General features: G+C 37.6%; 1 protein-coding gene across 1 annotated transcript in view; it reads left to right on the top strand.

The window, feature by feature from the left end:
* Positions 1-13,871, top strand: part of TEX9 (testis expressed 9) — a 32,957-nt gene that overhangs the window by 16,598 nt on the left and 2,488 nt on the right. The window contains exons 5-10 of the mRNA XM_084878277.1: positions 1,217-1,262; positions 2,076-2,158; positions 3,680-3,858; positions 5,868-5,950; positions 6,708-6,881; positions 11,265-11,399. Coding sequence (XP_084734403.1) covers positions 1,217-1,262; positions 2,076-2,158; positions 3,680-3,858; positions 5,868-5,950; positions 6,708-6,881; positions 11,265-11,399 — 700 coding nt within the window. The remainder of the gene's footprint in view (positions 1-1,216; positions 1,263-2,075; positions 2,159-3,679; positions 3,859-5,867; positions 5,951-6,707; positions 6,882-11,264; positions 11,400-13,871) is intronic.

Below are 13,871 nucleotides of genomic sequence, written 5' to 3'. Positions count from 1 at the left end.
GGGGTCTCCGAAAAGGAACAGTGGCCTCTGTCAACACTTAAACATTTTTTTAAAATTTATGGATTGATTTTAGCCGGGGAGAGAGAGAAAGAAACATCAGTTTGTTGATCCACTTATTTATGCACCCATTGGTTGATTCTTATACTGGTGTGTGCCCTGGGGATGGAACCTGCAACCTTGGTAAATCAGACATCATTTAAGCACTGAGCTACCCATCTAAGCACTGAGCTATCCAGCACTTTTATCTGACAGAAAGCTGTCCACTCACAGCTTTCCCCTTGATGCCACACAATCCAGTTCCTCCCTGTATGCCCCTGGTTCCTTTCAATCTGTTGCTGGACCTCAGAGGGAGTGAGTCGAGTAAGTCTGCACATGGGTCCTTTTAAAGGAACTGCCTGGGACTCCAGCAGCCCTTGGTCTTATTCAGCTATGCTGGTTTTGTTGTTTTGTGGGGTTTGTTTGTTTGTTTAAGATTTTCTTACTGATTTTTAGAGAGAGAGGGAGGGAGAGAGAAAAAGAGAAACATCAATGTGAGAGTGAAACATTGTTCAGCTGCTTCCTGCAGGCTCCCTACCAGGGACTGAACCCACAACCTGGGCATGTTCATGTACTAGGAATCAAGTCAGCAATTTTTAGGTGCATGGGACGATGCCCAGCTAACTGAGCCACACTGGCCAGAGATTCTTATTGGTTTTTATAGCCATAAGCTACATAGACTTCTCTTCTTGGCACTGGAACCCTGGGTTGGGGGGATCTGGTGTGGGGCTGGGACCCCTCACTCCTCAGGAGGAACCTTCACAGCTGAGATATCCCTCCCAGTTTTTATCACCACATGTACGTGTGAGAACAGCCCATTCCACATCTCCGCTCCCCACCTGCTAGTTTCGTTGAGGCTTCTTTAAATTTGATGAGGACATACATTCAGCTAGATTTCAGGTGGTTCTGAATGATGGTTATTCTGTAGTTTAGTTGTAATTTTGATGTGGTTGTGGAAGAATTCACACACAGTAGATATTTTTAAGGTGATATATTCAACCAAACCACTTTTCTTGTTTGTGACATTCATGTTAAATAAATTAACACATGCATACCTAAAATTATAGCCGAATCTATTTGATGTATATTTTTTCCTTTCAATTATAGTTGCTGTTGAATTTTATTGGGTCTCTGCTTAATATCATCTATTTATTAATGTATGTTTATTTTTGGTCTCTAGAAGTCTATTATCTGAAGGGACAGTTCCCCTATATTCAGAAACTCAGGTATGAAATCAAACTTTTTGTGAATATAATTACATTCTGTAAAATTTAGGAGTATTTTTTAGACTTTTCTTAGACAAAAGAGAGAAGGGTTATAACTTAGAATATAAGCTTGACACTCCGAAGAAATGTCTTCATGAAATTTTTCTCATAAAATAAATGAAATCCATTTTTGTCTCATAATTTCACTGAACAATTTGGAGCTACAATGGAAAAACTTCTAAGTGAAATGAGTCTGTACCCTAGCATATTTTAGTTTTCTCTCTGAAGCCCAAATTTATAGATAGAAAATCTGAAAAAGAAAAATATTTATATACAAAGAGTATATTTTTAAAAGATTTATTCAGTCATTTAAATATTTACATGTAGGAATCACTATTGTAGGTGCTAAGCTTACTGTGGACTATACATTCCATCCATGGGGATGTAGGTCTAAGTAACAGTATACATCAAGCATGTCAAATTTGAGACCAGCCTTAAGTTTGGTGTTCTTGGTATACATGAAAGCCATCTGGGGGATAATCAGTTAAGGGAACTAAATTCTGTGAGTCAGAACATTCAGTTTAATGTTCGACCCACTAGCTGAATATCCTTGAATCTTTGGGACTCATTTTCCTCGTCTTGGAATCTCTTGGTCCTAATATCATCTAGGTCTTTTCTAGCTATAGAATTCTGGAATTAAAAAAAAAATACAGTTTGATTCATTTCATGAAAATAGCAATTCTTTTATGTAGCAAACCAACAAGTCTAGATTACTTACTTTAGCACATAATTAGAATTTTAACTAATCAAGTATTTAAATTTTTTTTCATACAGCCAAAGAGCAAAAATGTTGATACAGTAAATAAGGTTAAAAAAAAGCTACACTTTGCAAATAAAGGAAAGAAAACAAATTCAAGGTATAGTACAATTTTAAAGGTATACTTTCCCCCTAAATTTTATAATTTACAGTAGTATCATTCTTTTAAAAAATATTTTTTATTGATTTTAGAAAGAGGAAGGGACAGGGAGAGAGAGAGGTTGAAACATCTACACTGAGAGAATAATTGATTGGCTGCCTCCTGCACAGTCCTAAATGGTGATAGAGCCTGCATGCAACCTGGGCATGTGCCCTTGACTAGGAATCAAACTGTGACCTCTTAGTTCATAGGTCAATGCATAACCACTGAGCTATAATGGTCAGGACATTCTTAATTATTAAGCTTTTTGTTTTTCCAGGTCTTTTTTTTTTTTAACCACAAAATATACAAAATTACACTATATGCATCTATCCACATTCAGTAATTTAAAACATTTTCTATTCAGAAATATCTTGCAGCAATTAATTTTTTATTTTCTTAGAACTGTGACTAGAACATAGATGTTATTTCCTGCCTACTTCTCTCAAGTAAACTATATTGTATATACTTTTTGAGTATTTAACAGGGTACCATACTTTACTGTATTTATTGAGACAGAATGATTTGACTTGCTCTTAGACTATAATGTAATTTGCATTCTATTGTTTTTGATGAAAAATAATTCAAGACTGTTCTTAGTATTTTACATATTAAAAATGGGGCCCACGAAGCTCTTTGGGTTGGAGACTTTCTAGAAAAGGAGGGTCATACCTGCTGAGGGTAGTACCAATCAGCTTCTTATCCATATTATTAAATTTATATGTCTATTACTTACCTAAACTCTTAATTTGGGAAAAATGCTTGTTAATTCTGTCTTTTAACTGGCTAACCAACCTTTTTGTTTTTCTCAATAAAAGAAAAAGTAGAGTGAAAGGATAGGAAGAAAAATCTAAAAATTGATTAATTGAAGAAGAGAGAACACATACTATATACTGGAAAGGTTATCTTATTTTTAGACTTCATGTTTACTTTTATAAAGAAAGGTTTCTTTTCAGAATAAAATTCAGAAGCCTTTGCTTATGTGTCAAAAGTAAATCTAACTTTTTGGTTGACTTTGATCCTGGTTACAATGTGTTTTTTTAGGTGGAAAAAATGTTGAGTTTGAGCTAAGAAGTGTTTATTCTGTAATTTTTTCTCAAGAGATATTAGTTTTTAGTCTTTGCAGAATTATGGCTAGAGTGCTACCTCTGCTTTGGCCCCGCCACCATGGTTTTGTCCTGAAGGTCTCCCAGTCTAATTAACATATTACCCTTTTATTAGTATAGATGTTCACTGTTGGAAGCAATGTTTAAAATAAACAGGCCTAACAAAGCCTTCTCTAGCTCTGTGGTTGTGTAAACCATAAAGATAGAAAGTCTACTAAGACTCTTATAGTCCTTGAAAGTATCAATTATAGGTTTCATCATAAATTTAAATTTTATTATAATTTTAATATGCTTTAGTTGGATAAAAGTCATATTTAGGAATCAGATATATAAAGTATGTGTAATGTACACTTACATATGGAATTTTATTATTTAGTATGAAGTTGAAATACTCTGATGTACCAACTGCCAATGATGTTGCCATTCCAGAGGATTTCTCAGACTTTTCTCTTGCAAAAACAGTTAGCAAAATTGAAGGGCAACTAGAAGAAGAAGGCTTACCTAATTATATAGATGATGATATTTTTTGTGGTGCTAGTAAAGACATTGGAACAGGTAAGTTTTCTTTTTTTATATCAAAGTTACTTAGAAAAAGATATTTAGGAACTTTTTTGCATTTTTAAATGTATTGTGATGTATTTGTTTTAAAATCATCTAGTGGGATATGATGGTGGAAGGAATGAGTTGGATTGTAAGAAGTAATTGGTTACGAGTCAGTTATTATGAAATGGATCATGGCTAAGTAACTGCTTCATTGATCATATAGAGATATTTATGGTATTGGTATTGGTATTGGTTTCATTGACCACTCTTAAACTAAGGTTAAAATGTCCCAAAACTAATCCTTAAAACATTAAAATAAAAAAATAAACACAACACATGATTCTTTGAATTTTTTCATTTACCATTACTATATTACTAAATTATGCTTATTGCATATTAAATAAACACATGCAAAAAGAATTATAGATGTAGCATCAGGCAAAAGGATCAAATGAGTTTTCTAACCAATATAATTTTCTTTCTTATAAACTCATTTTCATCAGACCACTAGAAACATAATACTACTAAGTTTAGATCATCTAAAGACATTGTTAGTTACCAGTAATGTCTCTAAAATTATGTTGAATTTGTGAGGAGTCACTTATGCTATTGTAAACAAAAAATAAAACAGTTCAGTGTATATGTACATAGTTAATTGTGAGTTCAGACAAGTCACTTAGCCCCTCTATAATAGCGATATATTAGTTTTGAAATTTAGCAGTTTGTATTAGATTATAAACTTTATCTTTAAAATTATCTGATTCTGTGAAAACCACGACAATTATATGTATGATTGTTGTGCTGCATGCTAGTCAGTCATAAGTGAGGAGCAATATATTTATGCATTTACTATATTTATTGACTTATCCAAGCTTTCTGGGGCTAGTTGACAAGAAGGAAGTTAAATGAAGCAGGACGTTGCCTTTGTGTCTGTTAAGATGCCTTCACGGACACAGTGGTCAGATGTTAGCTGTACCTCAGCACACAGTGTGCATGGCCCTGTTCCAGTATTCCTCGTCCCTGATACAGGGAACCAGCACAAACGGCTTTTTCTAATTGTTCATTGCCTTCTGCAACGCTACTCCCTTTTTGAGAATTTTTGCCCTAGCTCTCCCCTTTTATTCTTTAAAAAAAAATTATATATATATATATATTATTGAGAGGAAGGGAGTGGTTTAGAGAGTTAGAAACATCAATGAGAGAGAAACATCGATCAGCTGTCTCCTGCACAGCCCTAATGGGGATGTGCCTGCAACCCAGGTACATGCCTTTGATTAGAATCAAACCTTGTGGACCTTTCAGTCCACAAGCCGACGCTCTATCCACTGAGCCAAACTGGTTAGGGCTCCCCTTTTCTTATTTTATTCCAGATGATTGCCTGTGGTTACCTGGGGGAGGACAGATCAAAAAGTAGTTTAGCAGCACATATTGCTTTGTAAGACTAATAGTTGGAGTGGGATAGAGAGGTTAGTGCTGAGCATCTAAAGTTGGGGAGAGAAAGAGATGGTAGGAAAAAAAGTCATGCTCTCCCATTCTTTTTTCTTTTCTCCTAGAAACCAACTACTGCAAACATCACACTTTTTAATTATCATTCCCCTTCTATTCCTACTAGCCTGATATATATGAGAGGCTAGAAAGAGAGTAGAGGCTAGAGAGATCTAGGTGGGTTAGAGCCAACCGCAGCTCATCAGCTCTATGGTGACGCTGGGACCTTAATAAGACCTTTGGAACAGAAAGTGTGTACGCACACTTACGCTTGAGGTTCAGATTCTCAGGAGTGCTTTGGTCCTCCCCCTTCCTCCCTTTCTTTACTTGGTCCCACTGAAATGTGAGCAGTTTGTTTTTGTTGGTGGATTTGTTAAGTTATCTTTAAATTAGTAGTATTTACTCTTCTTAAACAGGCATCTCCTGTTAGATTCCCATCTTGAACATGTTTGTTCTTTCATAATATAATGGTCTGTCTTACAATTGATGTTTTAGATTCAGTGAAAGGCAATAAATATAATTATTTAAATCCACAGAAGCACAGATCAGATTTCTGAAGGCCAAACTCCGTGTTATGCAGCAGGAATTGGATAATGTTGTATGTGAATGCAATAGAAAGGTTAGTTTTTAAAAGCTCTCAAAATGTACATGCTCTAATATTAAGACATTTTAGGAGTAACAAATTATATTTTTAAATTAGCATCATTGAGATATAATTCAATTAAATTTTGAATTAAAAAATTATGTAAACACTGAACTCCATTCTAAGATGTGGAATTTTCAGAGCTAAAGAATTTTAAATACAGTGGTGCCTCACACAACGAACTTAATTCGTTCCAGGAGCAAGCTTGTTATGCGAAAAGTTCGTTATGTGAAACGCGTTTTCCCATAACAATACATGTTAAAAAAATAATTCGTTCTGTAGCATAAAATATGCTAAGATGACATAAAAAAATATGCTAAGATGACATATTTTTATTTAGATACATCTAAAAACATAATTTTTTTAAAAAAAACCACACATTTTTTTAATTTTAAGACAGACTAAGTAGAGTCTACCGAATCTTGCACATCTTCATCCATTTTCTGCTTTTTGGCCAATGGTTTCATGAAAAACCTGTCCAAAGTTCGCTGTGCGAGGCGTTCGTTATGCGAGGCACCACTGTACTTGTTAGCAATTAGAATTCCTTATATTAGACTTACAAGTGTAAGCTATTAAGCACAAATAAAATATGTGACTTTCATTTTTTAAGATGAAAAATTAAAAATCACATGAAGTTCCTTTTTGTTTCTACTTTATATTTTAAAATAATGTTCATTTTTATATACCAAATCATGTGCATTTTTTCACATAATCTATAATTTCATAACTATAGGAGGATGAAATTGAGGATTTAAAGTCTCAAGTAAAAAATTTTGAGGAAGATTGTGTAAGACAGCAGCGAACAATTAATTTGCAACAGTCTCAAACAGAAAAATACAAAACTCTTTTCGAAGAAGCAAACAAAAAATGTGATGGATTACAGCAACAGCTGTCTTCAGTAGAAAGGGTAATTATTTTGCTATTTTTCTTAACCTAAAACCAAAGATGCACTAAAATACTATAATTGCACATTGGGATAGACACCACTTTCGGTTGTTTAGTTATTTTATCAGTGTTGACTAAAAACTCCTCTTCCTTATATAGGAGAGTATTTTTTTAAATAGATTTATTGAGATATAGTTCACCTACAGTACATTGCACCCTTTTAAAGTTTACAATTCAGCAGCTTTTAGTGTATTCAAAGAGTTGTGCAACTACCACCACTTATCAATGTTAGAACATGTTATCACTCCAAAAGACACCCATACCCTTTTGCCAAGTACCCCATCCCTCTTCTTCCAAACCCTTCCAGCCCTAGGTAACTTCTAATCTACTTTTAGTCTCAATAGATTTGACTATTGTGGTCATTTCATATATATAACATCATACAATGTGTGCTATTTTGAGACTGACATGTTCAGCTTAACATGTTTTCAAGGTTTATCCACACTGTAGCACATACCATTACTTCAGTACTTTTCATGGAGTATATAGTTGTAACACATTTATCTGTTTATCAGTTGATAGACATTTGGTTTGTTTCCAATTTTTGTGAATAATGCTGCTATGAACATTAATGTACAGGTTTTTGTGTGGACATGCTTTCATTTCTCTTGGGTATATACCTAGGAATGGAATTGCTGAGTCATAGATTAACCCTTTATTTAACTTTTGAGGAACTGCCAGCTGCTTCCCAAACCAGCTATACAATTTTTACATTTCCACAAACAGTGTATAAGGGTTCCAACTTCTCTCTATATTTTTTCCAGTTTTTTTTTTATTGTTTAAAGTATTACATAATAGTGGTACATATATCTACCCCCCCCCCCACACACACAGTGACCTTCCCCTAGCCGCCCCCTACCCCTTGTCGCATGCCCTCATCCCACCTCCCCATTGTCTTAGGTCTATTGGTTGTGTTTATATGCATGTATACATGTCCTTTGGTTGATATCTTCCTCCCCCCTTGTCAAATATTAATTGGGCATAGTGGTTTGGGTCGATATCTGGGTTCTCTATATTATTCCATTGGTCTATATGTCTGTTCTTGTGCCAGTACCAGGCATTCTTAAAAATTAATTTATTTATTCATTTAAAATATGTGTCCTTATTCCCCCGTTACCCTCCATCCCCCACTAATGCCTCACCCCGCTGTTATCTGTGTCCATTGATTAGGCTCATATCCATGCACACAAGTCCCTTGGTTGATCTCTCCCCCTTACTCCCATCAACCCCCACCTTCCCTAAGGTTTGATGTTCTGATTGATGTTTCTCAGTCTCTGTATCTGTTCTTGTTCATAAGTTTATGCTGTTCATTATATTCCACATATGAGTGAGATCACATGATGTTTATCTTTCTCTGCCTGGTTTATTTCACTTAGCATAATGCTCTCAATCTCCGTCCATGTTGTTGCAAATGGTAGGAACTCCTTCTTTTATACCACAGCGTAGTATTCCATTGTGTAGATGTACCAGAATTTTTTAACCCACTCATCTGCTGATGGGCACTTAGATTTGATGTTTCCAAATCTTAGCTATGGTGAATTGTGCAGCTATGAACATAGGGGTGCATATATCCTTTCTGATTGGTGTTTCTAGTTTCTTGGGATATATTCCTAGAAGTGGATTCAGGAGTCAAATGGCAGTTCCATTTTTAGTTTTTTGAGGAAACTCCATACTGTTCTTCACAGTGGCTGCACCAATTTGCATTCCCACCAGTAGTATACAAGGGTTCCTTTTTCTCCACATCCTTGCCAGTACTTGTCTGTTGATTTCTGAAGATTGCTGCAGCTATTTGGGGTCTTTTTTTATTCCATATGAATTTTTGGAGACTTTGTTTTAGGTTTGTGAAATATGCCATTGGTATTTTAATGAGGATTGCATTGACTTTTTAGATGGCTTTGGGTAGTATTAACATTTTAATGATGTTGATTCTATCAATCCATGAACATGATATATTCTTCTATTTGTTTATGTCTTCCTATATCTCTTTCACATCCTTAGTTAAGTTTATCCTTAGATATTTTTAATTTTTTAGCAAGATAAATGGTTTGGGTTTTTTTTTGTGTGTGTTTTTTAATCTTGATTTTTAAGGGACCCCACTTTTAATAACTTATCACTGTTTGATATATGTATTTTTTTTGTTTCATTTCTTTCATAAAATTTTTCTCTAGCATTATGAAAACTGCTTAATTCTTTGTGACTGTAGATTTATTTTATATTGAGTTACTAGAGGCCTATTGCACAGAGAGATTCGTGCAATAGGCCTTCCTTCCCTTGGCTTCCAGCACCAGTTTTCCTCCAGCACCAGGGACCCAGGCCTTCACTTTGGCCAGAGTCTGCCATCTTCGTATTCGCTGCAGACTCCGGTGTCTGCAGTCTTGTCTTTGCTGCAGCACTCTGCTCCTGTAGATCCCTTCGACCCCACTCCCCACCCACCCTCCTTCTTCCCTCTCATAGCAGGCATTCTGCCCCGTCTGGCCACTCTGTGCCTGGAGCAGCTGGTAGCTGCCATATTTGACCTTCTAATTTGCATACTCACTCTGATTGGCTGTGGGCAAAGCGCAGGTACGATCAATTTACATGTTTGTCTATTATTAGGTGAGATTTCAGGATGCATTGGTATCCTGTCTGCACTTTGTAAAAAGTTCTTGAAATGATTGAAAAATGTTTTCAAGTTTTTAATAAGGTTTTTCCTTTCTATAGTGGATTTACTTACATAGGAAAACTTTATTTCCTACTTTACTCTTCTCTGACTATACTTTTTCTTTTTCACTTCAAGAAAGGGAGTGGGCAGTATTGAATCAGGGTTAGGAAGGACATCATGTGGTGAAGGATGGTTTTCATTTTTCTGTGAAGTAGGTTACAAAGTCACCAAGAATTGTGGACTTTGTAGTTAACAAGAGAATCTTTGCCTTTTCTGTGTGAACAGTGAGATAAATCAGGCTTGTTCTTAGTGTAAGCTGCCACCAGAAAGCTGTGAAGGCGGCTGGTGATAGCAGATGGTATCCATACACAGTTTGATTTGTTTAGAAACCTACATGAAGAGCAGCATGTGTTTTGTTTTCCCTGTAATTACTTGGAGCCAGGAGATCAGTTTTCAAATACAGCATAGTGATACAGCCAGGAGAAAAACTTACAAAACAGATAGCTTTATTTTTAACTCCCTCATTTCAGTTCCATATTTATCGAGTATGTTCTTTGAAAAAGGCTCTGTGCTAGGCATTGCAGGTGATACAAAGAAGATCGAGTGAAGTAATTAAAAATAAAATCCATTCAACTATCATGTCATTAGTGCCTATTATATGCCACCAAAGTTCTGGGAATATAGAAATTAGGACAGTGTCTATCCTCAAGGAGCTTACCCTTTAATGGGGGAACAAACAAAATGGATAGATTCAGTTTCATACAACAGGGACTATAAAGTATGTATATCAAGATGCTATTGGAATTCTGAAGAGCGTGTACTAATTTAACCTGGGAGGATAGTGAGGAAAGTCTTCTGGGAGAAGGTAAAACCATAGTGTATAGCCCTAGCTGTCTTAAAGGGGAGTATGTGCTAGCCAGGAAAAAATGAAGAGTAGGGAGGGATCAGGGCAGAAGGAAGAGCATGAGCAAAGGCTCAGAGGCAAGAAATGTCATGATGGTTTGAGAGATAGCCAAGTACTTTTGATATAGCCAAAGTTAACCTCTGTGGCATGAAATGAGATTATGGTGGAGTTGGGAGTTTATCCTATATGTTCATGTTTCTTTTTGTGTGGCCTACAGATTCTCTGCAATAGCAACTCTTAGAATAATTGCAGAAATGCAGGTCTAAACAAACCCACCCTGATATGTGGGAAATAACCCCTAACAGCTGTTATTTTTGCAAAGAATTGGGATTTCCCTGTAAGGTTAATGTAGAACGCTCTGTATTTAACATTATTTTTTTAAATGTCTGTCAGGTTTACACAAACAGTATTTATGAGTTTGTGCCTTACATTTGGTGTGTTGGGTTGTTCCCAAAGGAATAACTGTACAAAGGAATAACTGTAGTTATAAAAAGTTATTTGTAAAATAGAGGGCATGACCACTGTAACTTGAGATCAATAAAAACAGGCAGAAAGTTCCAAACAAAAAATAATCTGAAAGCTTAATTTGCAGTTATATCTTTAAAGATGTATTTTTCTAATAACAATTCAGGGTAAGAATTCTCTGAGACCTCTGTCACTCAGTGTTCAGCCCCGAGTGGTGGCATGTGTGTAAAATTTTGAAGAAAGCAAGGAATATGAAATGGAAAATATTGCAGACTAATAGAGGGAACTTACTATATATTTATAAATGTTCCATTCCTTTTCTTTTTTCTGTACAGGAATTAGAAAATAAAAGAAGACTGCAAAAACAAGCGGCCACTACCCAAAGTGCCACAGAGGTTCGCTTGAATAGGGCTCTAGAAGAAGCAGAAAAATATAAATTGGAGCTAAGTAAATTAAGACAGAATAACAAGGTATGGAAACATGGAAAGGTTTCAGTAGTGATCAACTTTGATAGCTTCCTCTTTTATGCAAGAGTCAAAATTAAATAGTTTTTAAATTATAATTCTTATTGTCATGGAAAACATTTCTCTTTTGAAAAATACACTTAATATGTACATCTTCAGTAAGAATTACATTGCTTAGGCAATTGCTGTAATTGAGTGATAGCACAACTCTTTGGAGGATTCTTTCACTATTTTCATCCAACAAATCTCTATTTTGTGCCCATATTATATGCCAGACACTTTTATAATTTTGGGATAAATGACGAAGAAAAGTCTCTTTCTCGTTTGTTGTATCCTTCTTTGAGTCTCAATTTTCTAGTATATAATACAAGGGGCTCTAGTATATTTTACAGGTCACCGATTCACCTGGAGGGCTCATTAAAATATAGATTGCTGGGCTCCAGCCCAGAGTTTCTCTTTCAGTAGATCTGGGGGAAGGCCTGAGAGTGTGCCATTTTGACAGATTCCCGGTGATGCTGATGCCACTGGGTCTGAGACAACATTTTGATAACCACTGTTACAGTTACTGTGAGAATCACCTTGGTATTCCCAGCATCTAACAAATGATTGCCATAGAATTACCATTTAATTCCTAAAATATCTGCTGAATAAATGAAGGCTCAAATATTGATGTGTTTGAAAACATTTTGTACACTATAAAATATTAGCTATAGTTTTTGGTTCTGTGTCAAGCAGAGAGTGTTGCTCCGTTGAAATCTCTTAGAATAATATTTAACAAGTAGAGGCTCGATGCTCAAAATTCATGCATGGGTGGGGTGCACCCTCTCGAATCTGACATCCCTCTCACAATCCAGGACTGCTGGCTCCCAACTGCTCGCCTGCCTGCCTTCCTGATTGTTCCTAACTGCTTCTGCCAGCCTGCCTGATCACCCCCTAACCACTCCCCTGCCAGCCTGATCGACGCTTAACTGCTTCCCAGCCAGCCCGATTGCCCCTAACTGCCCTTGCCTGCCGTCCTTGTCACCCCTAACTGTCCTCTACAGGCCTGGTCGCCCCCAACTGCCCTCTACAGGCCTGGTCGCCCCCAACTGCCCTCTCCTGCTGGCCAAGTCACCTCTAATTGCCCTCTTCTGTTGGCCTGGTCAGCCCTAACTGCCCTCCCTTGGCTGCCTATCACCCCTAACTGCCTGCCCTGTGGTCTTGTCACCCCCAATTGCCCTCCCTTGCAGGCCTGATCCCCCCAACTGTCCTCCCTTGTAGGCTTGGCCCCCCTATCTGCCCTCCCCTGCAGGCATGGTCCCTCCCAATGGTCCTCTCCTGCAGACCTGGCCCCACCCCCCAACTGCCCTCCTCTGCTGGCCTATTTCCTCCTAACTTCCCTTCCCTGCAGGCCTGGACCCCTCCAACAGCCCCTTACTACAGGCCTGGTCCCCCAAACTGCCTTCTTCTACTGAGTTGGTCTCTCCCAACTGACCTCCTCTGCTGGCCCGGTTATCCCTAACTACCCTCCCTGCTTGCCTAATAGCCCACAACTGCCTTCTCCTGCTGACCTGGTCTCCCCCAACTGCCCTCCCTGATTGCCTGATTGCTCACAACTCTGCTCCTCTGCAGGCCTGGGTGCCCCTCAACTGCCCTCCCCTGCATGCCTGATTCTCCTCCCCCCTCCCCAACTTCCCTCCCTGCAGGCCTTGTTCCCCCCAACTGCTCTCCCCTACAGGCCCGCCCCTCCCCCACACTGCCCTCCTCTAGAGTCCTGGTCTCCCCCCCCACCTGCAGGCCTGGGTATCCCCAACTGCCCTTCTCTACTGGCCTGGTCACCTCCAACTGCCCTCCCCTGCAGGCCATCTTGTGTCCACATGGGGGCAGCCATATTTGACTACATGGGCGTGGCCATCTTATGTTTTAAAGTGATGGTCAATTTGCATATTACTCTTTTATTAGATAGGATAATGTCCTTCTTTGTCTTATAACTGTTTTTGCCTGATATTATTAGAGCCACACCTATTCTCTTTTGGTTACTATTTCCATGGAATAACTTTTTGCAGTCTTTCATTTTCAATCTATGTATGTCTTTAGATCGAAAGTGAATCTCTTGTGGACAGCATATAGTTGGTCTTATTTTTTTTAACCCATTCTTCTAGTATATGGGGAATTGTAATTCATTTATATTTCACATGATTACTAACAGGGAAGAACTTCCCATTGCCATTTTATTTTCCTATATGTCTTAAAGCTTTCTTATCTTTTAAATGTCTTGATTCCCTAAGTCTTGGCCCTTCTTCTTCTCGGTGCCTTCGATGTATTTTATTCCTCTGCCGTAATCTCTTGCTCCTGGGCACCTGTGGTTCTGCATATCCCCTGCAGATATCCTCACGTCCAGCAGCCCCCAACCTAATATTCAGACCACACCACCATTCCATCAGGTGAGACGAAACAGTCCCGAAGGCAGCCCTGATATAAGTCAAAACATCCAACCAA

This window comes from Pipistrellus hanaki (genome assembly GCF_964339955.1).
Source record: "Pipistrellus hanaki genome assembly, chromosome: 1".
Taxonomy (NCBI): Eukaryota; Metazoa; Chordata; class Mammalia; order Chiroptera; family Vespertilionidae; genus Pipistrellus; species Pipistrellus hanaki.
This window is presented reverse-complemented; position numbering and strand designations above follow the sequence as displayed.